Source organism: Cynocephalus volans, chromosome 8, assembly GCF_027409185.1.
Source record: "Cynocephalus volans isolate mCynVol1 chromosome 8, mCynVol1.pri, whole genome shotgun sequence".
NCBI lineage: Eukaryota > Metazoa > Chordata > Mammalia > Dermoptera > Cynocephalidae > Cynocephalus > Cynocephalus volans.
The window spans coordinates 124,966,865-124,991,938 of NC_084467.1; the positions used below are offsets into that span (position 1 = coordinate 124,966,865).

General features: G+C 40.8%; 1 protein-coding gene across 1 annotated transcript in view; it reads right to left on the reverse strand.

The window, feature by feature from the left end:
• ADCY10 (adenylate cyclase 10) overlaps positions 1-25,074 on the reverse strand; it is a 68,539-nt gene that overhangs the window by 39,247 nt on the left and 4,218 nt on the right. The window contains exons 5-15 of the mRNA XM_063106503.1: positions 24,463-24,668; positions 22,434-22,530; positions 19,205-19,293; positions 16,827-17,018; positions 14,316-14,434; positions 13,741-13,817; positions 11,530-11,719; positions 7,911-7,966; positions 5,292-5,445; positions 3,026-3,218; positions 2,414-2,500 (exon numbers count right to left, since the gene is read on the reverse strand). Coding sequence (XP_062962573.1) covers positions 2,414-2,500; positions 3,026-3,218; positions 5,292-5,445; positions 7,911-7,966; positions 11,530-11,719; positions 13,741-13,817; positions 14,316-14,434; positions 16,827-17,018; positions 19,205-19,293; positions 22,434-22,530; positions 24,463-24,668 — 1,460 coding nt within the window. The remainder of the gene's footprint in view (positions 1-2,413; positions 2,501-3,025; positions 3,219-5,291; positions 5,446-7,910; positions 7,967-11,529; positions 11,720-13,740; positions 13,818-14,315; positions 14,435-16,826; positions 17,019-19,204; positions 19,294-22,433; positions 22,531-24,462; positions 24,669-25,074) is intronic.

Here is a 25,074-nt window from a genome sequence, read left to right on the forward strand (position 1 = left end):
AGTAAAAATCAAATGAGGAGGTTGAATTGGGTTCTCTCTAATGTGAATAAAAGCCAACATTTACATTGTACTTATTGTTTTCCAAGCACTGTGTGACTCTCTTTACATAGATTAATTCATTTAATCCTCACAACATCCATGAGAAGTGATACTATTGAATCTGTGTGAGACTGTGAACATAACTTACTCCACCTTGAAGCCCTTACCACTTGCTATGTCCTCTGTATGAACCCTGTCCACAGAAGTTATACAGTAATTGGGGGAAGGTAGTTAAAACAATAGGTAGAAACAACTTGCTGACTACAAAGAAGGAACTTAATGATTAAGTTCTGGTATGGCAACATCAGGTCTGGCTACCTGCAGCACAAGACCACAAAAGATAGTAATCATAGTCATAAGATATTTGGAGTTAGTGATGTTAGCTTGTTTCTTAGCTAGTAATTGCTTCTTGGCTTTTTCCACTGCTTTGTGTGAACTGTCTGTAAAAACTTGCACTGGACCAGGATGTGGCACAGAGAAACTTCGTGTACACTTCTGGGTCATTGCCCACCTGATACATCATCCCATAAGTAAATCACCCTTTTAATAAAATTCTTTGCCTTACGGCATGGAAGTGCCTGCCTCATGTTTTGGTCTTAAGATACCTTCTCAGTTTGGTGGGCACTTTACTTTTGGCTGACCTTCAGATATCTATTTACTAAGAAAATTTAGGCACAGAGAAATTAGGTAACTTGCCCAAGTTCACACCTATAGTTAATGATCCAAAGACTGTTGTCATAGCAGATAGTCAAAGCACAGCTTCAGCAGGGATTTCCAAACTAGATTCTGCATCAGAACCAACTGAGAAGTTTTAAAAAAAAGCAAACAACTAAATGGATTCCTAGGCTCAACCCAAGCCCTCCTTCTTTAACATGTAGTGATAGAACTCACGAATCCATATTTTTAAAGAACTTCCTTAGATACACTTGTGGTGCAAATAATCCAAAGCTTGACATTTAGGAACTCCTAATATTGCCTTGCCTATATAACTGAAGTTGCAGAAGGTTGTACTATAAATTTAATACAATGCAACAAACTTATACTGATCATTTATTACGTGCCAGGCACTCTACTGCTGATACAAAAATGAGTAAGGGGCTCCCTGTCCTCAAGAAGCTCAGAATCTCCTGAGGGAGACAGACCGACAAATAAGTAATGAACTGCAACACAGTGTGGTAAGTATAGTAATAAATGTGTTCAAAGCATTACAGAAGCATGTGGAGGAGGAATTAGTTATGCCTAGTGATTTGGCAAAGTTCTCACCAAACAGGTGATACTGAAGGATGAGTAGCATTTCTCCAGGTTTAAAAAAAAAATTTTTTTGGCTTTAATCTTATTAGCACTGGGACTTATTTGGAGAGAATGAAGTGTGGGTTGATGTGATTTGCATTTACTCTGGCAATTATATGGGGAATGAATTGGAGTAGAGAGGGGTGAAGCACAGGGATTAGAGGAAAGCTATGGAAATAGTCCAGGAAAAGACAAAAGCCTGGACTATGGCAGTAGGAACAGAAGACAGGGAGATTCCAGAGATGGTTCAAGGTAGAAACAGCAGGACTTGGCAATTGAGTAGATATGGGGTACAGGGGTGAGGAAGAGGGCAAGGATAACATTAAATAATGCACGAATGAATTTGCCATTAACCAAATCAAGGATCAGGATCAGGATGAGGAAGAAAGGGCATTGTAGTAGAAAAAAAAATGAATGTGGTATCAGATATTGAACTCAGTGTGAGTTACTACATCCAAGTGAAGTATATAAAAGGATCTTGGAAATATGGTTCTGGTACTTATAAGGGAGGGAGGGATTGGAATATAAATTTGGTGATCATCAATGTATAGTGGACAGTTGGAGTCATAAAATTACTCAGACAGCTAACATTTGTTGAGTGATTCCTATGAAGGAGGCACTGTTCTAAGTGTTTTATATATAATTTAGTCATTTAAACCTTACACCCCCTTGTGAGCTAGGTACTATTATTTCCCCCATTTGATAGATGATAAAACAGAAGCATAAAGTCACTGGCTACCGTTAGGCCTAAAAGTTCAAACCACAATAGTCTGAGTACAGAGCCTGCATATATACAGGCTTTGGTATCTTACATCTCATCCAGAGAATGTAAAAAAAAAGAGGGCTGGGAGAGGCCAAACTCCCCAGAGTAATGTTAAGAGAGTCCTTTCAAGGATATGCAAATTCCAAGCAGAATCTTAGCTCACGTTTGGAAGGATGAAGGAGAGTGACGCCCTTTAGTATAAAGTTTTCACATACTTCCAAAGCTTCTTGTCATTGGAGTCTGAACCCCTCTAACCATCTGCCTTTGTGGTGATTTGTCCAGGTTTCCTCCCCCCATTGCTTTACCCACAAATGCTCTTACTTGCTCCAAAATCTTCATAAACAATGTTTCCAATTGCTTTTGCTTTCTCGAGGAGCTCATCCTGGAAATCTCCCGTGAAATTGGAAACTGTACAAAGAATTACGAAAATATTGAGTATGGGAAAATAGCAAAGGGAACTCCTACCTGTGCGACTTTGGGCAAAACACTTAACTGTTCTGCACCTTCATGTGTTAGATGATCCATAATGTCCCTTCCAGCTCTAAGACCCTATGCCATGGACTCTAACAGAACAGGAAAGAACAAGGCATACTGTCTTTGCATGGCAATTACTTGTGGGAGCAGAGTGATTGTATGTCCCAGACTAGCCAGAATAGGATAGCTATGATAGAAATGTGAGAAAAAAATAAATCAGCAGGTGGCCGTTTAGATTTTCTTGAGTCCGGTATTTCTAGATACCTCCAATATGTCTCAAGAATGTGGATGCACATTCAAGGAGGACTGGGAACCATTTACTCACCATCTGGATGCTCCAGATGAGAAAAGAAAAGGGTAATAAAGGCCAAAGAGATGCTAAGTCATGAAGCATTAGGGAGGAGGTGCTGCATCTGCCCCATGGCTATTTCTTGCAGAAGTCTAATACTAGCTAGTTACCTGGACATGGAAAATGTCATTAAGAAGACAGTGGAACTTTTCATCCAACAGTGTCTTGACTTTATTTTGAAGTTTGGTCTGTCGTTCTTTATAATGTTTACAAGTATCCAGACCTAATACATTGGCCATGAGTATCTGGATGGTATTAAAATTTTGATGGAAGCTGATCTTAGTTAATGCAATAGCAATAATCCTGTTTATGAGAAAGTCAAGAATCAGATGAGAGTTTTTAAATATTTTTTTGGAAATAATAAAGATGATAATAATAAAGGAAAGCTCTGATACCTCATAGCTCTGATGACAGAGATTTACCAAGCTATCTGGAAGCTGTTCTTTATTCCTGCTTCTGATGTACTCCCATCATTCCATCACATTGCTAGGCCCTGATAACTTAACCTAGCAACCCCCTCCTTTCTAGTCCTACAACCACTGGTCAGGCCCTAGCACGCTCAGCTATGCTACCGCAATAGCATGCCACTTCCACCCCCTAGTGTCAAGACCCTCTGAATGCATCACCTTCACGAAAACCTGAAGGATCTAGTTAGATGCAATTCTTCTTGTGTTGCTCTCCCAGTTAAAATTTTTCAGCGGCTCCCATCACCTAAAGGTGTAGATTCAGACACCTTTATGTGACATACAAGACCTTCCAAGGCCTCATTTGTCATTTCTTGCCACTCTCTGCCTAGTGATCTGCTCTCCACCAACAACAGGTGGGTGAGAGTTCCCTGGCTTGCCTCTCTATGCTGTCTCCTCAGCCTGGAGTGGTGTCACTCCTCACAGTCCCTCATTCACTGTTCCTCTGCAAGTCTCAGCTCAGGAGCAGCCTCCTGGAAACCTGCCCTGACACCCCAGGTTGGCTTACACAACCCTCTGCCTCTGAGCTTCCACCATCTCTATCATTGCCCTCACCACATTCTATTTTATTGTTATCTCTCTCCTCCTCTTCTTCTATGAGAGCTCCTTTAGGGCAGGGATCAGGTCTTATTCATATTCAGGACTTTGGCACTTGTTGTGTTGACTCATGTTCTCCCAAAATTCATATGTCAAAGTTTCAGCCCCTGGGACCTCAAAATGTGACCTTATTTGGGAAGAAGGTTGTGGCAGATGTAATTAGTAAAGATGAGACCATACTCAAGTAGGGTGGGCCCCAATCCAATATGACTGGTATCCTTATAAAAAGAGAAGATTGGGACACAGACAGTACACAGGGAGAATGCTACGTGAACATAAAGGCTGAGATCCAGGTGACACTTCTACAAGCCAAGGAACACCAAAGATGGCCAGAAACTAGGGGAGAGGCTTGGAACAGATTCTTCTCCATAGTCCAGCGAGAGAACCAACACAGATGGCACCTTGAACTCAGGCTCCTAGCCTCCAGAACTATGAAACAATACATTTGTGTTGTTTAAGCCACCTGGTTGCGGTACTTTGTTATGGTAGCCCTGGCAAATGAATACAGCACTTAACATTTCCTGGAACACAGTAGGAATTCAATGAGTGATTGAATAAATAAAAGTCTTCTGGTTGTTGTGATTATCCCCTCAGCAATGTTAAAGGTATTTTAAAACTTGCATTTCTCAGGCCTGACATTAAAGAGAGCTAGAAATCAGCTAAAAATAATACACAGTTAACAAGCATTTTCCCCTCATAGCCTCTAGGTTAGATGGTGAAAGGCTATGAGACACCATCATCATTGTCGCGGTCATCATTACTGTTGTTGAATACCATACTATTCACTTCTCTGAGGGTGCTAGATGGATTGTCCCAAAGAGAGCCCTCATTACATTCCATATATGAAAATAGAGCTAAGTACATTAGTTCTGTCTTCCACAGGAAAACCCAGAGACCTGTTATTCTCTGTCCCCGTTCTCAGGGCTAAATGGTTTGAACTGGCGATTGCCTGTCTGCTAGCTGGATAAACTTATGTGTCTGTTCTGCAGACTAAATCTAACATTGATCTTAACATCCGTGTCAGTTGTTCTCAACCTCTCTGCACATTGGGATTACTTAGGAAGATTTAAAATACCCAAGCTCCACCTGAATCAGGATTTCCAGGGGTCAGCCCAGTTTCTCTTTCTCTTAGTTGAATATGTTTACCATCAATTATCTGTTCAGCACAAAGGTCACAACACTCAACAGTTGTAGATTGTGGATAGTTTACATAAGGCAAGTTATATAAAGAAGAGGAGAATAAAAATTAGTGAAACTCTTTAAGGATATCAGGATTCTCTGAGTTCACAAAGAGTGGTAATTCTGAGACACTCACCTGTGGTTCTCACCTTGGGCCAGGTACTCGATTTCCATAAGTATCTGGCTTTTTCCATATCCTGATAATCCTTCATACATCAGTACTCGGCTGCAGTTAGATATCAAAAATTCCTTCATAATACACATGAAGTATTTGATCTCCTTATCACGTCCTGTCATTTTTTTTTTTTTAAAAGAGGGAGCAAACTCAATCAACATAAAATAGGCTAGGGGTATTTAAAAAAGCACATGGCGACAACCCTTCTAAAAATATCCTTGGAACTTTCGTGGCATTGTTCACGGATGTTCTTGATGCCCTGAGCACTTTTAAAATTTTGTAAATCTTTCTCTAGAGCTTTCTAGTTGACAAGGAGGTTTTACAGTTTTATTTGATTACCACAAGCTGTGAAGGAAAGTATTTTTATAAAGCTTGTTATAATTCCATTTAATTATAGTGTAGAAAACTGAGATTTGCTTAGATTGTACAACCAGGAATTAAACCAAGGCTATCTAACCCTAAAGCTTGTTTCTTTTCCATTTTATTTTTTTTCTACATCATGCCAGAAGTAATCTGTAAATTGTTACATTAGGAAATAAATTTGTTAAAGTTAGGGGTCCCATATTGAACAATTATGGATAAAATGTTTTTATTTCCAATTCTATGATGAAGGAAACTTGCCCTCTACCAATGAAACTTGCCCCTCAGGGCTAGTAGAAGAATTTTCAGTGATAAGAAAATTCAATTTGCCTTTTTAAATCATGTATAGATCACTTCTATATAAGAGCAACTTATTCATAGTAAAATTCTTAGTAAAAATAAATACAAGTATAGATTATTTCTATCATAAGAGAAATCTATCCTTAGTAAAATTCGTAGTAAAAATAAATTGAAGATTTTTTCTGATAATTAAACTAACATGCTCACTGAGAAAAAATGGAAAACACAGTAAAAGAAAAAAAAATAAAGCAAAGAATGATTACATTTTGTAAAGATGAGTATAATAATTATCCTGATTTGATCATCAGATATTGTACAAAAGTATTGATATTCAACTCTGTACTCCACAAATATGTATAATAAATTATATTTCAATAAAAAAAGAAAATAAATAAAAATCACCTTGAGTTATAACCCCATCACTGTTATTTTTCTTGTGTGTTTTTGAAAACATGTAACAGGATGCCCTGGATGAAATCTGAAACTCAGCTCACAGTCTTTGAAATCTCAGTGGACAGGAAAGAGTTGGAAGAATTGTAAATTAAAAGCAGAGCAATCACTATCAAGAATTGGAGACTCAACTATTCCTTCTTTGCTGGACAGATGACTGTGGAAGTTCTATTTTGTCATTCATGGATAAAGCAAATACATACTTGGGTACTATCTAACATCTTTGTTAAAAACCAGAACCGTTAATCCAAGTATAGATTGTTTATAAAAAGTAGCTAAATGCTTTGTTTGGTAATGTAAATTGCTGGGTATGGTTTAGTGAGAACTGCTCTGCAGACTATATTGTTTCTTTCGGGTGAAACATTCCCTTTCTGATAATGCATTCGAACTTCAATTTTGTGAGATGTGTTGTGTTCTTCTCTGGCCTGAGGCTCACATAGGCACTCAGAAGATGAGGCTCAAGAGGCTGTGCAGCCGAATCTTCTAGCTCTTTGTGGTCTACTCATACAGAACACATACAGGATACACTTTATGAATTGTCTTTAGCTGGATTCTAAAATGAGGTTAAGTCAACTTGACTTGAAATATGTGCACCTTGTTTCTGTCTAAACAAGGCCCTGATATCTGTGACTGCTGTATGCATTTTTGACCCTAAAAAGCCACTATTTGTTCATTACAGTTTTCTTGTCATCTATGTTGTTACAATTTCACTTACAGGAGCTCTTGTAAAAAGAAGGGCATTTTCCATACTGCTAACTTCTGACAATCTGGTTTTGGCTATAGCTTTAAGGTAAGGTATATGGGCCTGATCTTTAACTGATACTGGTAAAGAATCAGGGCAAAAAGGCAAAGAGATCAGACTGAGAAATGCATATTGTACCAGTGTGTTCTAATGTGACATCTGCAATCTTGCAGAAAGGTTAGGATTCCAAAACTATATCCTTTGTCCTGACAATTTTACTCCTACATATATACTCAACAGAAATGCATACACGCGTTCACCAAAAGTCTTGTGCAAGAACACTTATAGCAGTGTTAGTCATAAGAACCAAAAACTGGAAACAAATGTGAAACAGCAGAATGGATAAATTGTTTATATTCACAAAATGGAATACTACATAGTAATGACAGAGAATGAATTACAGCTACTCCCAACAACATGGACGGATTCCTTAACATACCATGAATAAAAGACGATATATATAATTACACAATGTATGATTCCATCTATATCAAATTTTAAAACAGGAATAAGTAATCTAGGGTGTTAAAAGACTTTGGGGAAAGGGAGCAGGAGAGAGCATGTGGGGGTTCCAGGAATATTGCTATTTTTCTATTTCTTGACCTGGGTGATGATTATATTTTCATTTTGTGATAATTCATTAACCTGCACACTTAACATTGGTGTACTTTTCTGTATGTTTTATTATAGTTCAATAAAGAAGTTTAAAATCAAGGCCCACTACCTACCCAGCAAAGGGTAACGCTCATTTCTGTTGCAGATGAGGTATGCCATACCAAACATGCTGAAGAGAAGAAAAAAAGGAAAGATGTTATATTCAAAACAGAGATAGCAAAACTGACTAGTTCTTAGTTCCCAGAAAGCCTTCTTTTCAATCTCTAACAAGATTCTATCCCCTGACTCAAGGGTTGCAAATGCCAAGAAGAAGAGAGAAGAGAATTTCTTACTTGGTAAAAGAGAGTCCAAACAACTTATACAGCAGCTGTTACCACTGTACCTGACATGTTGTTCAATAAATGCTTGTTAAGTCTGCATTGGTAGAACAGCCCCTTTCTGGGAGACCAGACACCCAATATAGAACCCAATAGACTTGGATTTGGTGCAGAGTCTCACACCTGGAAAGATTCCATCGATTGCTCAAACGATAATAGCTCACCTTTGCTAAGCACGTGCTATGTGTCTGGCACAGTTCCAAGTGCTCTACACATAAGAGGGTACTTCAAAACATTCATGGAAAAATTGTATTATCCTTCAATTCTATTTTTTCATGAACGTTTTGAAGTACTCTTGTATCATTTCCTCTATTCCTGACAAATACATTATCAAGAAGTGATATATTATGTCCATTTTACAAATGAGGAAATACAGGCACAGAGAATTTAACTTGCCCGAGATCCCATGGCTAGCAGTGACACAGGATAGTGACACTCTCTAAACCAAAGCCAGCGTTCAGATGCTTGCCCACAACATAATACTGCCTCTTGAAGGAGACTTTTAATCAGAATGCATTATTCTCTTGTCTGTACTACCACAGTACTTTGTTATGCCTCTCTTATAGCACATATTGAAGTCTCCCATGTACTACAGCTGATTTTGAATATGTTGGTCTTCTCCATTAGAATATAAATTTTCAGGGATAGGAACCAGGCCCTGTTTACATCTGTATGTGTATTTCTACACCCTTTTATCTGCAGAGAGGGTGTAGAAAAATCATGAAGAGTTCAGGTTTTGGGATCAGATGGTTCTGGGTCTGTGTGTTAGATGGACTTCATTAATGGCTCCACTTCTTCACCCCTACTTGTACCTACGCCCTTTGTTATGTAACTTGGCAGTGTCTTCTTGCTCTGGGCTCAGCCTTGTGAATGCTTTGGCCAATGGGTTGCCAGTAATCATGAGAAGGAAAAGGCTTGAAAAATCCTTGTGCATTGGGCCTGCTCTCTCACTCCTCTCATATTGCCACAATGACATACTTGATGGAGGATGAGACACGTAGAGCCAAACTGCCCCAATTATCTCAGCAGAGGCCATCGTGGATTGACCAACAACATGCTGAAGGTCCAGGCATGTGAATAAGCTAAGGCAAGATCAGCCAAATCCAGCCAGGATCAACTGAACCCCACATATTCATGAGATAAATAAATGTTTATTGTTGCATACCACTGAGGTTTTATGGTTGCCTGTAATACCACATTATTGCAGTGATTTGAATCTTGGCTCCATTGCTTACTAGAGATATGACCATGGACAAGCCATTTAATATCTTTGAGCCTCAGTGTTTAAATTTATAAAATAGACTTAATAATATTTCTACCTCATACAGTCAATATTAAGAAAAAATTGTATATTTTGAGATAAAGCACCTAAAATTTAAGTGCTCATTATTATCATTATTCATCCATTGATTCAAACAGCATTTTATTGATAACCTATGCATGCCAAGCACCAGGAATGCTAAGCCACAGGAATACAAAGGTGAATAACAGAGACTGCTTGAACAAATTGCAGCCTGGTTCTGTTATCTGACTCTTTAGGACCTAGATTCTAGCTTGCTAATATAAAGAGTAACAACTTTCCATACTATTCATTTACCCATCTATTCACTTATTCATCATTATTGAAGGTTTTATTGTGCACCAAGTGCTGGGGACATGAGAATGGACAAGAAATAATCGGGATCCTCAAAGAACTCACAGTGTGATAAGTGAAAAGCATAACACATCAATAATTGTGATACAATGTGATGTGTGCTCTAACACAGGCATGTGCTGTAGAGTCACACAAGGGAGTTACACTGTCTGAGCTGGGACGGAGTAGTGCCAGAGACACCTTCATAGAGGAGTAGATCTTTGAGCTGGATTTCAAAAACTGACTGTGGTTTTCCCAACAGACCAGGGTGGGGTGGGTGCTGATGAGGACAATCCACTTAGATTATTATCATATGTATATTTTCATTCTCATCCACAGTTCCTGGCTTATTCTACCTTTTCCCTGCCTTTCTGTCTCGGAGTTGGCCATAAAAAAATTCTCTGACCTACCTTATCTGATTGTAGACCATATGATCCCCATGCCCAAGAGGAAGAAATGCTGCACGGGGAGGTCAGGAAGAATCTGAACAAACAGGCCTTGGTGGTTTTGCCCACACAGTGTTAGATCATACCCTTTTTGTCCAGTTACATTTCTACACGGTTGTCCGTGCTTCGATCCTACCTATGTAATGAAGCTTCTGTAAAAACCCAAGAGCACAGGGTTTAAGGAGCTTCCAGATAGCTGAACAGGTGGAGGTTCCTGGAGGGTGATGCTCCTGGGGAGGGCATGGAAGCTCCAAGCCCCTTCCCCCATACCTCGCCCTGTGCATCTCTTCATCTGTATCCTTTGTGATATCCTTTATACAAAACTGGTAAGCGTGTTTCCCTGAGTTCTGTGAGCCACTCTAGGAAACTAATTGAACCCAAGGAGGGAGTTGTAAGAATCCCAATTTATAGCCAGGGAAACAAGTTAAGGCTTATGCCTGGCATCTCAAGGCGGGGGGGGGGGGGGGGGGGGGGGGCAGTCTTGTGGGACTGAGCCCAACTGTGGGATATGACATTATCTCCAGGTAGATAGTATCAGAATTCAATTGGAGGGCACTTAGCTGGTGCCTGCTGGAAAATTGCTTGCTTGATGTGTGGGGGGAAACCCCACACATTTGGTCACAGATGTCAGTCTTCTGTGTTGATTGCTGCTAAGACTGCAGGAAAAAAGCACTTCGGTGCGTGTTTTTTCCACTAGCACAACACCCCAGAAGAGGGGGCAAAGAAGGAGATGAGGTTGGAAAGGCAGTTGGTATCTTGCATGTCATTGCAAGGAATTTGAACATTATCATGGAAATAATTGGAAGCCATTGAAGAATTTTTAGTTCCATAGTAACACCCACACATCTAAGTTGGGCTTTTGGGAAATTTCACTTAAGACCTAGAGGAGGAATGATATCTTTTATTCTTTTAACTCTAGCAATACCTGGAAACATAGCTGGCATAATCAGTAAATATTTAGTGGCTGGGGATTGGGCCTATCTGGGTGCAAATTCATACTCAACTAGGGGGATTTTCTGTTCTGTTTGCACAACCTTTGAAGAATCACTCTTGGCTTCTCAGACCTGAGGGAAGAATGGTATCTTCCACCATGCTGCAATATGTGTAGGATGGAGGAAAGATGAAGGATTTTGAAGTCTGGATCTTGGTCTGGGAAAGAATAGATTTCAATTTCATAAATTGTCTTCAAATCTCAAATGAGTGACTGATTGCTTTGCTATCATAATTTCCCAACTTCTTTACTAAAAATGCTGCAAAATCAATGCCCCACACTCACACTTTCTCATTAAGGCCCAAACACTGATAGATTGGTCCAGAATCTCCAACACCTTTCATAACTTTCTTCGGGAGCTCTTTAAAAAAGTAGGCTGGTAGGTTGCTGCCATTGTAGGTAACGGAGTCACAGGTCACGATTCCTGGGTAGTACATCATCATCCTGGCAGCTATGTTGACTTTTTGACCAATGACTAAAACAGAAAAGAGAAAGTCAGAGAGAGGGAAAAAGCCATTGAACTGAATGTAATCCTGCCCTCAAATGGCATTTTACCTTTTACTCCATTCACCTCTTATGAATGACACACAAATCTAGCCTTCAACTACATACGTTCAGCCAATGGCTATTTAAAAATATATGCAGGAAGTTAATTCAATTAGCCTTTAGCAAAATTTCTACCTCACCTGGGAGGCCAAGAGGATGATCTGCTCAGGGATGGAAGGGCCTTGAATATGGAGAGGATTCTGAAAGTGGGATGGCCACAGGCCTGTGGGCTTGCAGAGAAGGTGTAGCTGGTTTTCTGCTACAAGGTGGACAAGGACAAGCTTGGGCCCGGGGTGCTGATCCCCAAATGAGACACAAAATTGTGTCTATGCTCTTGTGAATGAACCTTCATTTGCTGATTTCCTAAGAGTGAGTAAACGAGATTGGAAGGATTTGCGTGGAGGACTGATTTAGGAGATTTTAAAGAGGCAATACACTGTACGGAGTGCACAGACTCTGAAGCCAGACTGTGTAGATTTGAACCCCCTCACTACCTTCTACCTACTATGTGCAAATTACCTGGGCAAATTACTTTTATTCTTCATTCCTCAGTTTCCTGATCTATAAAACAGGGATGATAATAGTAACTATCTAAGAGAGTAGTTGCAGTGGACTGAATTATGTCCTCCCAAAACTCATTGAAATTTGAATTGTGTCCCCCAAGTTTTAAGTCTTAGAAACTTAGCCCCCACTGTGACTGTTAACAGGGTGGGAAATCCGATTATGGTAATTGAAAGGTGGGGCCTTGAAGAGGAGATTGGATTGTAGAACTGTGCGGTAGTGAATGGATTAAAAATGGTGGTCAGGGGTGTGGCTCTGAGGGCTTTATTTATTTATTTATTTATTTTTAAAAGATGACCGGGTAAGGGGATCTCAACCCTTGGCTTGGTGTTGTCAGCACCACACTCTCCCAAGTGAGCCATGGGCCGGCCCGGCTCTGAGGGCTTTAAAAAAGAGGAGAGTCCCTTTCTTGCTCTCTCTTTGTTCTCTCTCTGCTTCCACCATCTTGCAATGTGAGTGAGACCCCTGGGTCACTGTTGTCACCACCAGATGGACTTTGGACTTCTCAGCCTCAGAAACTGTAAGCAATAAATGTCATTTTTCTTTATAAATCACCCAGGTTCAGGTATTTTGTTATAAGCAACATAAATGGACTAATACAGTAGTTTTTGAAGATTAATGAGTGAATACATGTTTAGCACTTTGAACAGTGCCTGGCTGCCAGGGAGCCCTCAATCGATATTACTACTAATTAGATATTAAATATTTCACTTCAACATACAGTTGAATATTTCTGATCAAGATTTTTTTTTTTCTTTTCTATTTTTTTTCTTACTTTTTACTATGGAGAAATTTGGCCACAGCTGTTAACCCACAACCAATCCTGCCCCATCTACCCCACAGCCTGTATTATTTTGAAGAAAATCTCAAACATTGTGTCATTTCAGACATAACTATTTCAGTATTTTAGGTTTATTCAGTCTTTTAGAAGTATTATTGCTGACCATATTAAACCCTAATAGGATTGAAGAGAGAAGTAACGGTAAGAGTCACGAAATCTGCAGGTAATGCTGACTTATTACTACTCTCTTTTGAGAGCAGTATTATTTTTCAGTAATGCCAACATGCATAATTTTTAAGAAGCAGTACTAATGTATTCCAGGAATTAAGAGGAATAACAGTTTATTGTTAACAGGAGATTATTATAGAAGCCCCTCATTCCCACTGCTACCCTCCAATGACTACGTATTTTTTACACTCATGCAGAGTACTTTGCAAGCACTGAGCTGTTGATGGGCAAAGCCACACAGCTTGGTTGCATCTGGAAGACTGTCAACTTTCTGAGGGTGGGGCCCACGTCTCACTCATTTCCGTGCTTCCTCCCACATGGCCCAGTGGCAAGGCACTGTGTTTGCTGAAAGAAAACGGAGATGATCCAGGTGAGCACACCTGTGTACTCGTGCCTCACAGTGTGTCCCACGATCCCACAGAAGACAATCCCGCTGGCAACGCCGATGGACACAGTGCTGGCGCCGGGAGAAGAGAGTTGGGAGGGAAGAGAGAAGGATAGTGAGCATAGAGAAAGTGTGTTGGGGGGAAGAATTTTCAATAAATATTTATCTCCGGGCCGAGCCCGTGGCGCACTCGGGAGAGTGCGGCACTGGGAGCACAGCGACGCTCCCGCTGCGGGTTCGGATCCTATATAGGAATGGCCGGTGCACTCACTGGCTGAGTACCGGTCACGAAAAAGACAAAAAATAAATAAATAAATAAATAAATAAATAAATAAATATTTATCTCCCCTCTGTAATTAGTTGAGGGCAATTGTACATGGCCTGGAGATATGAAGAAGGGACAGTTTGTGACACAGAACTAAGTTCTCAAAAAAAATAAATAAATAAATAAACAAATAAATAAATAAGAAGTAAGTTCTCAGGTCTTCTTTCCTCTTGCATGCGCGTACCCCCTCCCATAGTCTTTAAAGGGGTCCGAGGCCACTGGGTGGCATCAGGGTCAACACTCACCGGATTTTGTAAACCTGGGAACAGAAATCAAATATGTCCACAGCACTTTCCAAAGCATGAGTGACCTCATTGGGCGCTTTTTCTCCAGGAAAACCAAAGACACAGAGGAAGGAACAGCCCTGTGAGGGAGAATCAGCAAGCAGGGCTGGTGAGCTTCAGACTGGACCAGACAGGAGGCCCGCCAGAGGGCTGAGACCATATCCACTTTCTGAATGAGATTTGATCATGATTTCTCTCACACCTATTGTATTTTTAGTAAACTTCACATAACTACTACTGCATCGTCAACAGTAGGGATTGAGCCCTTGGGAAGGGCTTGCTTTTGCTCCAGAGATCGTGAACTGTGCTGAGCTGTTTGTGTGCACTCTTTTGTCTACTTTCTCCTGTAGCCAAGGTCTTGCATTGCAAGGTGCTAAGTTTAAGTCTAAAAAGCAACACAGAGCAGTGGGAAAGGCGTTAGCTCTGGAATCAGAAAATCTGTGTTTTCAGGCCACTTCCCAATTGCAGAAACTTGGTTAAGTCCATTATACTCTATGAACTTCAATTTATCATTCTGAAAATGGATATAATATAAATATGCCAAGGTTTTTGTGGCTACTAAAAGGATTAATGTTATATATATATTTTAAAAAGACTTTGTAAACTATGAAGTATTTTTTCTGATATTGTTATTAATCTTAGGAATAAAGGTTTAAGCTGGGAGTGGGTTTTCTTGGCATGAAGCTAATTGTTCAAGCAAAGATTAAACTAAAGATTGGCATTCTTAGTCACTTAAAAATGACCTCAGTCGGGGCCGAGCCCGTGGCGCACTTGGTAGAGTACGGCCCTGGGAGCGCGGCGACACTCCCGCCGCGGGTTCGGATCCTATATAGGACTGGCCGGTGCGCTCTCTGGCTGAGTGCCAGTCACGAAAAGGACAAAAAAAAAATAAAAATAAATAAAATAATAAAATTAAATTAAAAAAAAAAAATGACCTCAGTCAGATGTTGTTGTCTGAATCAGATTTCATTATGATTTCTCTCACACACATTTTATTTTCAGTAAAATTTATATAACTTCTAGTGCATCAACAACAGTAGGACTTGAAAAGGGTCTAATAAATAAAGGGTGATTGGTTAAATGTTTGAGTCTATATGTGTTATATCCTGATGAAATGGAAAAACAACAACAACACTGAAATACCTCAATTTCTTCAATCCTCTCCAAAAAGAATTTGATCAAGTGTCAGATTCTAAAAGGGGCTGGGCTATATCTTGACACGAGAGAGGAAACCCTGTTTCCAGGTTTATATAAAAACTCTATGGAGGGCAACCCCTTTGGGGGCATCTGTGTGTTTGCTTTGCCCAAAAATTTTGTGACTTGGCACAGCGAGCATTTGACTCACTCTGGCAATGAGAATAGCAGCACTCACTTATTGAGTGTTGACTGTGAGATAGGTATTGCAACAAGTGCTTCATACATATTATCTAAAACATTCAATAATCATCTGATGCAAATACTATCCCCATTCAAAGAGGGATAAACCAAGGCTCAGAGAAGTTCAATGACTTACTAAGGTCACACAGCTAGGGACTGTTGGAGCCATGTCTGCAGAACACTACAGACTGTTCTCATAGAGTTTATGCTCTTTTCTTAAGATACTCATGAATGAATATTGAAGAAAGTACTGGAGGGCACCAAGCTGGAAGTAATCGCTCCCCCGGAACTCTCGCAGCACATTGTTCATTTTTCTCATGTAGAATTTGTGCTTCCTGCCTAGTTGTTTGGCAATATGTGTGAGTTACTCATCTTTGCTGCCCAGCACTAGCTTTCAGTCTTCTACGACATGAATTCATTGAATTAGTGAGTGAGTGGATGTGGGGCAGGAATTAAGTGCTGAGATGGGGAATCAATTCTTACTAACACTTCCATGGTCATTTGTTTATCACATCGTTTTTCTCTGAACTGACTAAGAACAGACTGAAAACACTGGGAGCTGGAGCCCACTGCCCGCAAAGGATGGAAATGAGAGGGGAACTGAAGGTGTGACATGGCAAGCTTCCGGGGTGGGAGGGCTACTAGACACCTGACCTAAAATCCCTGGGAAATACATGACAGTTCGGGCTAGAGACACATGTATAGTGCATAGACTGGGAAGGCAGACTACCTGGGTTTGAACCCAGCCCCCGCTTACTAGCTGGATGATCATGAGCAAAACCCACTCTTGCCTTGGCTCGGTATCCTCATCTCTACCTCAGCATCCTCATCCATAAAATGGGGATAATAACGAGAGCACCTACTGCTTAGAGAAGTCATGAGGATGAAACAAGTCAACGTATGTAAAGTGTTGAGAACAATGCCTGGTGCATAGTAAGTGCCAAGCCCACAATTTAAGCTGTTATATTTATAAGCAAAGACTGATCTTTCTAGGCTAAATTTCTAGTGTCTATTCCCTTCATCTCACCAATGTGCTGGTCGATGGATGCTAACCTCAAACTATTGGTAGGTTCCCATCCCTGAGTTCACATTTACCTTGTCAAACATGAAGACTTTATTGATTTGACCTCGGAAGACCTTCAGGACAGAGTTGATGTGCACACAGGCATCCTGGATGGCAGGGCCTATGACTTCTGCTTTATTTTGCTCTTTGAAGATCAGGTTCACAAACACAATTGTTACTGGGCGAAGTTCAGACAAATAACCCCGAAGCTGTTTGTCATCAATCTGCGAGGTGGAGAGCAGCTTTCCTTAGCACGTGTCCTTGGCAGGATCTTTCCTCCTGACACCACCCCCACCCTGCTACCAGAAATCATCACCAGAAGAAAAGTAGCCTTTTGAGATTCTCTGGGGAAGCCAAAGTTAACAGTACATGTGAAGTACAACATGGCAGAGCCAGCCCACCTGAAGTCGAGCAGATGGAAATGGGATGCACTTTATCAAAATCTCTTCCAAAGGGAACTTATACACTTTCATTTTGGTTGGCAACCATTCCATTACCACAACTGCAGGCTCCCTCATGCCAATATGAGACACCACCATAAGAGAAAGAATTACTGTTCCTCTTGGCTTTCTTATTTTTACAGTTTAGGGGGAAAAAATGGCATGCTATGTAATTCAACCTTATATTTTCATAGCCTGGTACTTCTGGAACATTTTCACATGTTATCCCACTCTATCTTCAAACGAAATAAAATCATTATTATTGTCCCCATTTTACTGATTAGTAATAGACATGGAGAAGAAACACAACTTCCCAAGGCCACATGGGAGACAGTAGTAGACTAGAACCCAAATCTCCAGACTCCTAGTTCAACATTTTATCTATGACACACTCCTGCCTTTCTGGGGTGGCATGTGTCATTTGGCTCCCCTGTTCTCTCCAAGCCTATCCACAATAGGCACAGGGAAAAGAAAGGAGAGTGTTCCCAAATTATCACTGCCAATCATCATCCCTGAATTTTGTTAAATTAAGTGCACAGCAAACTGACAATGCAAAGCATATGCTAGATGAAGGAGAGAGTTGGTATAGGGAATAATGCAGCCACGCTTCCTAACTGCCTAGCATAGTCCTGGTTTCACATAATTTTAATCTTTTCATTAAAGGTGATTTAATAATTTCTGACTAACCAATGTAATGATTTTCTCTGATTTTTCAAATAAATTCATTCACAAATTAAAAAATTATTGTTTCAGAACATGTGTTCTGAGTTTTGGCTTAAAAAACAAACTGGACCACAGTATCTCTAAGGACCTCCATTCTTTAGGTGCAGGGCAAGCCTTGGTAAAGTTACTGAAGGTTTGGCTTTTGCTTCCTTTAGCCCCTTTAGCTGTATCTCTTACCTGGTGTTCATTCTTCCTATCCACAATTTTCCCAGTGACTCACAGAGTCCATCTTATATCCCATTCCTGTAGACCTTGCTCTCAGCTGGCTGCAGCTAAAGAAGCACAATTTACTATATCTCTTGAGAACAGAAAGGGGAACAGAGGGTGACTTTCTTGAGCTTCAAAAACCTTGAAGAGTCGAACAATTGCAGGCACTACAGGTAGTGTTTTTACATTGGGCTGAAGATGGAAGGGTGCATTCTTACACCTCCTCAACCCACATTAGGAAGGCCACTGCCCACTGGTCAGGCCTGCGTACAAAGATTTCCTGCAGGACACAACTGCATTTTGAAGGGATTAAGTACTAAAACAGGCATATGTTAGGGGGGTGCATAGCCTGTGCAAAAATTCTAGGGTTCAGAAGACCAGGGTTTAAATCCTAGCAATACTTCTTACTTTACAACCTCAGGGAAGTTCCTGGTATCCTTCAGGTCTCAGTTTTCTCATACATAAAATGGGGATAAAGAGATCTACCAAGGACTATGAAGAATAAATACATGAAATAGCAGAGTGACTAGCATGTGGTGAGTGGTAAGAGATATAATTCACATGGATTAATATATTTGAGAGAGCCCAGATCTAAGAAAACAAAAAGGGAAAATTTTGGAGGGTAGAGGTAATTTGGCGTATTCTAATTACCTGAATTGTTAAATCTCAAGACTTAAAATCTAATGCAAGTGACTTAGAGAAACAGTTTACCAATTCTTATTCACTTTTATCTTTTTCCTATGCAGCATATGGAAAGGGTGACCATACGTTCTTATATGCTTGCAACAGCTCCAGTTTGCCCAGTTATGTAAGGCAACACAGTTCTAGTTTATGCCTGTGTAATTATGTTTAATGCCCCCTTTAACTCTTAAAAGCATCCTTATTTGAACAATAAATTTTGTAGTCACTTACATGTAGAGAATGTCTTTTTATTTCAGTGGAACTTTTTACCAGCTACTGGTTTTGTTTTTTTTTTAATCTTTCCAGCTATCCAAGATACCCTAAACCCCAAAAGCCAATAAATTCAATTATGAAAATACCTGCTTCAAAATGATTTCCATCACAAACTTTTGTAGAGACAACTCCAGTTCAGGATCAGACTCCAGCATGCACGCAAGCCTCAGGAGGCCTAAGAGGGCCAGAAGGAGGGGGCAGACTCAGAAAGGGAGTCTTTGCTGTACAATGCAGGACAGAGGATCCTCCCAGTCCCCATTCCCCTGGGCACTGGTCCTCACAGTTCAGTCAGGAGACTCCGGGAAACCTAGTGGCCCAAAAGGGGCTGGCTGGTTAGCTAACTTGGGAGAGCATGGTAACACCAAGGTCAAGGGTTCAGATCCCTGAACTGGAACCGGCCAGCCACCAATACCCCCCCCATAAAACAAAACAAAAAGGGCCAAAGGAAGCCCAAAGAGGTTGCGTGTTTCCCAAAATTTAGTTGCGTGTAGCTCAAAACCCCATTCTAATTGTCATCCTGCCTTGGAACTTGGGGAGATTTTTCACCTCTGGGCTTGACCTACGACTATTGCAACAGGAGATCAGAATGGACAAACAATAGAGGCAGGTGTTGACAGGTCATACACTTCGTGAAAAATTCATCAAAGTTAAAAGTAGGGGGTGGTTTTAAGAAGGGGGAGGTAAGAGTTGAACCAGCAGCAGGAGTAAGATTCAGGAGACTGGATTCTGATCACAGGCTTGATAGCAACTCGCTGTGTGGCCCTGGACAGGTCACTTCACTGCCCTGGTTGTCTCTTACTGCCTTGCCTGGGAAAAAAGCAGTCGGGCTCCACTATCTCTGCGGTCCCCTTCACTATAGTGGTTGATAGTTCCATGCTCTAGCAGAGACTAAGAGATGGTAGGAATGAGCTCAAACAAATCAAAAAATAAGGGAGAGAGAAATGATTAGAGGTTTTCAGAAGGAAATAGGATAATAGTGTATAAAAAAGAGATGAAAAATAAAGACGGAATGTGAAAGGAATATACGTTAGTCAGCAAATTTAATTTTAAAACTCTTTATTGGTCACCTAATCTACTCAAAACACCATGCTAGGGACTGTCTGAGAATAAGAAAGCAATAAGGAAACTCGGGCTTTTCCCTTGAAGCACATATTGTCTCGTTGAATATTCAAGTGTATGTATGGAAAAGTTAAATAGAAAAATAAAAGTAGCTAGGTCAAATAAGCTAACAGATTATAAGGACCAGAGAGGAAGTAGTGACCAATATGAGCTGATTTAATCAGAAAAAAGCTTCACAGGAGAAATAGGAATTTAACTGGTTTTCTGAATGATTTATGGTATTTTACTAAAAGAATTGAGGAGAACATGCCTAGCAGAGCAAAACAGTAGGCTAATGCCAAAGAAAGAACACAACCTGTTAAAGGACTGAAAAGACTCTGGCCTGGCTGGAGTCCCAGGTGTGCACTGGGAGTTAAGAAGAAATGACATTGAACAGACAGTGGAGAAAGGCAAGGAGCTCAGGAATAAGGGAGGAGCCGTGAAGGCCTGGATTATTATGGTGGCAAAGGAAGGGAACTCAGCCTCTGAGTTCAACCACCTAGCCAATTATTCACTCAATCATGTCTATGTAATGAAATTCCAGTAAAAACTCTGGACACCTGAAGCTCAGGCGAGCTTTCCTGGTTGGCAGTCATACGTCGCTGTGCCAGAAGGGGGATGCTTCCTGAAGACACAAAAGCTTTGTGTTTGGGACTTTCCTAGGCCTCACCCTACGTGTCTTTATTTGGATGATCTTGATTTGTATCCTTTATAATAAAACCATAACCATAAATGTAGCAATTTCCTGAGTTCTGTAGTCATATTAGCAAATTATTGAATCTGAGGGCATTGAGGGAATCCTTAAATTTGCAGGCAGTTGGTCAGAAATGAAGATGGTCTATGAATCCCAGAGATTGCAGCTGGTGTCTGAAGCGAGAGGAGTCTTGTGGAGGACTCAACCTGCACTAACTCCATGTAATTAACATAAAAATTACATTGCAGTATTGCAGTGCTCAAAATGGAGACGGGATAGGGTTGAGCTCAAGTAGTGTCACTGGGCTTTCTCCTTCATCTCTGGAGCTTCTGGGGTTCTTGGGCTTTCCTGATCAATATTCCTACAGTCCCCCTGCCCCCGAACCTCCACCCTGTTACCTAGTGCAACCTACTATTGTAATATTCAAAATATTTAAGACCTGTAACTTAAATGATAAGGAAAAATGGTTCAAAGATGTTTCTGAGGTTTCCAGTTTGGATGAAGAAACAGTTTTTAGGGAAGGACAAGTAGCTTCAAGTTTAGACATATTAGTGTTGGGTGTCTGGTTGATATCCAGTGGAGATGGCCCATAGGTGGTTTTTTAAAATGAATTCAGAACAAAAGTCTTGGCTGAGTTCTGGCAGTTAGGATCAGGACTTGGGTGAGGCAAGCAACTTGTAGGATCTTGGCAGTGAGTGCCTCCTTAAATTTTGTACCCTAGCCTGCCTCACCCTAGTCACACAGAAGTTCAGCATGAATGAGTGGTTCACCAAGAAGTCAGTAGGGAAGACTAGAAGGTCAAAAACTGACCCCTGAAGTCACCAACATTTAAGGAATGGAAAGGAAACCAAGCAAAAGACCCTGGAAATGGGTGTTTGGAGGGTTAAAAGCAGAAGTAGGAAAGAAGAATATTTTTGAACCCAAGGGAAAAAGGAGAAGATAATGTATAGAAAAAGAGAGTAATCTAAGGCCAACCACCTAGGATGAGGCCTGAGAAGAGGTTACCTGGTTTGGTAAGTTAACAGTCATTGGTGGTCCTGACATACACAGTCTCAGCTGACGTAAGGAGAAGGTAAAAGCTAGATGTCAAGAGCATAAGACTGAAGAGTAGGTGAGCACATACCCCGAGGTGTGTGCAGTTGGCATTTATTGGGTGAGTAAATAAATGAGGGGATAGAAAAACAGGTGCAAAGAAATGTACAGATTACTCTTCTGAGAAGTTTTGTTGGTGAAGGTCAGGAGGGGAAAGTAGAGTTCAGAGAAGCTTTCTTTTTTCTTCCATCGTGGGGAAGACTTACAAATATTTGGAAGACAAGGGAAAAGAGTCAGTTCTTTGGGAGAGGTGGAGGGTGCGAGCAGGGTTGTACTTAGAACCCCTGTCCTGGAAAGTGGGAAGTAGGGAAAGTGTGAGCACTGGGCACTGTGTTGAGGAGTCTGGCGCTTGTAATGGAGCTGCTGGCAGTGGTGTAAGACTCTTCTGACCACTGGTAAGGCAAAGGCTCTTGTCCACGGAGGGTACTTACTTTTGTCATCGCCAGAAGGATAATAATTCATGAAGGTCATACACTTCGTGAAAAATTCATCAAAGTTAAAAGTAGGGGGTGGTTTTAAGAAGTTAACCTAAATAAAATAGAGAAGTTTTTTATTATTGTGTGGGTTGTCTGATCCTTTGAAAGTAATTTCTCAGCAGAGAGTCAAGGAGTATGCTTTTGAATGTCTAGGATATGGTGAATAGTGATTAGCATCCTTAAACACCGAAGATCTTCAATTTATAAAATTGAAACTTTTTTTTTTTTTAAAGATGACTGGTAAGGGGATCTTAACCCCTGACTTGGTGTTGTCAGCACCACGCTCTCTCAAGTGAGCTAACCGGCCATCCCTATATAGGGATCCAAACCCGTGGCCTTGTGTTATCAGCACCACACTCTCCCAAGGGAGCCATGGGCTGGCCCTAAAATTGAAATTTGAAACTGACAATTTATGAAGTTTTTCCAATTATTCATTAAGATATCAGTGTTCAGTGTATACACACAGATGGCCATTTCAGGGGACTAATCTTTATACTTTTCCACACTTAGAACTTTTTTTCTGTTTTTTTTTCCTTCTTAACATTTTAATTCAGATAAAACCTGATTAAATTGTACACCATTTCTTTCTTGTAAGTGTTAAAGGACAAAGGGGGCTAATGCCCAAAAAGGTATTAGAAACATCACCAGTGATAAGACATATTGAGATTATGAACGCCAGGATATGATAATATACTAAGAATAGTATAATCTTGTTTCTGTGGTATTCCTGCCCCCTAAAATGCATAAACTTAGTTCAATAATGAGAAAAACATTAGGCAAAACCAAATGGAGGCCATTTAACAAAATAACTGATCAGCACTCGTCTTAAGTGTCAAGGTCATAAAAGACAAGGAAGATTGAAGAACTGTTACAGACTGCAGGAGACTAAATAAAAACAACAAAATGCAATGTGAGATCATGAATAGATGACTGAACTAATGGACACTGAACTAAGCACATTAGTGAAAAAACTGGTGAAATTCAAATAAGGTGTTTAATTAGTGAGTAGTATTGTAGCAATGTCAGTTTCCTGGTTTTGACTATTGCACTCTGTCATGTAAGATGTTAACATTAGGGGAAGTTGGGTGAAGGGTATACAGAAATTCTCTGCATTATTTTTATAACCTTTCTGTAAGTATAACATTAATTCAAAATTAAAACAATTTTTAAAGGTATAAAGAGTGACTGAAGACAGTGGGGAACAGGGTGTTGCTGTGAGCCAGTGAGGCCATGCAGCTGGGGTGTGCACCACTGCGGGGACTGTGAATGAGGGCTGCTGGTGGAGAGGGTGTGGACTGAGGCATCAGGGTGGGGAGACTTCCATCTTCACCAGCATCTACAGGGATTCTCTGGCTTCTCCTTTTTTCTGCCAAACAGTCCCATTCCTTGGACTCATTCAGCAGCACGGCTCTTCTCCCTTTTCATACCCTCAAAGCTCAGGTTCTCTAACTGGCCATACCCCAAGGACGGTTCTGCTTGTAGTCAATTTCAACTTAACTATTATTTTCTACTAGGCAGAGCCACAGGAAAAGTCTTTCTCCTCTCACTAACCTTTGCTGTACTTGCTCACCTCCAATCCTCACCTTCAGTGATTCTTTGCCCTGGCTTAGGATGTTACTGGGTAATGAAAGTGAAGGACATTGGCAGTCCTCAAAACTACTCCCCTCTGCTCCCAGAGAATAGCCAGCAGACCCCTTTCCTGTTTCTCAAGGAAGGTCATAGTCCCCCAAAAGAACCCAATACCCAAATTCCACATCTTTAGTTACCCACAAAGAGGCCTAATCATTTCCTTCTTGAGCTTACAAGCCTTGCTTCTCCCAGAGGAGTTGTTCTGGACTAAAGCCTCCTTAGCCTAACCCAGACTGACACAGTCCAGTCTCCAGCCCAGGAGCTTCAGGGAACCGGCCTTCCCAGTGGCTCTTCTGGCAGGGAGCTCCTGGCACAAACTAGCAGGGCTTACTGCAAGCAGCAGCATCACACCTACCTTAACCGCTCTCTGATCTGGAATCCTCTCAATTTCAATCATGCTCCGGTCACAAAGCTGCCAGCAGTTTGGTGACAGAATGACATCATTCATCTGTGCCATGTTCTGTGCACGGCGCACATCATCCACCGCCTGGCCAATCACCAGAAAGTGGTTGCGTGTTTCGTCTCCAAAGACCAACACGGTGATGTGGCCGGCAGCCAGCCCTGGCAAGAAGGCAAGCAACAGGTTTGCACAAGAAGTTCTGGCTTATTCCCCAGCAGCACTAGTTCTTGGAAAAAAATTAGAATCTTGATGGGACTATACTAACTACCTCAGAGCAAAATTTCATTTCTAAAATTTTACATAAGAATCAGAGAATGCCTCTTCCAGGCCCAGGCCTTCCAAACTTCCTCTTCTTCCAAAGCTAGAAAGTTCAGCTACTAGTTTTTGCCTTTCTGTGACATTTATCTCCCCAGATGGCTCTCTCAGCCCCAGAAGTTATTTTACGTTTTCTTCCATTTATTTATAATTAAGGCAACAGAGAACAATATTAATAATTCCTATTTGGGGAGGATGTGTATTTTATCAGCTATTGAGGCTTTAACTGAAAAGAAACCCTTAGGGTCAAAT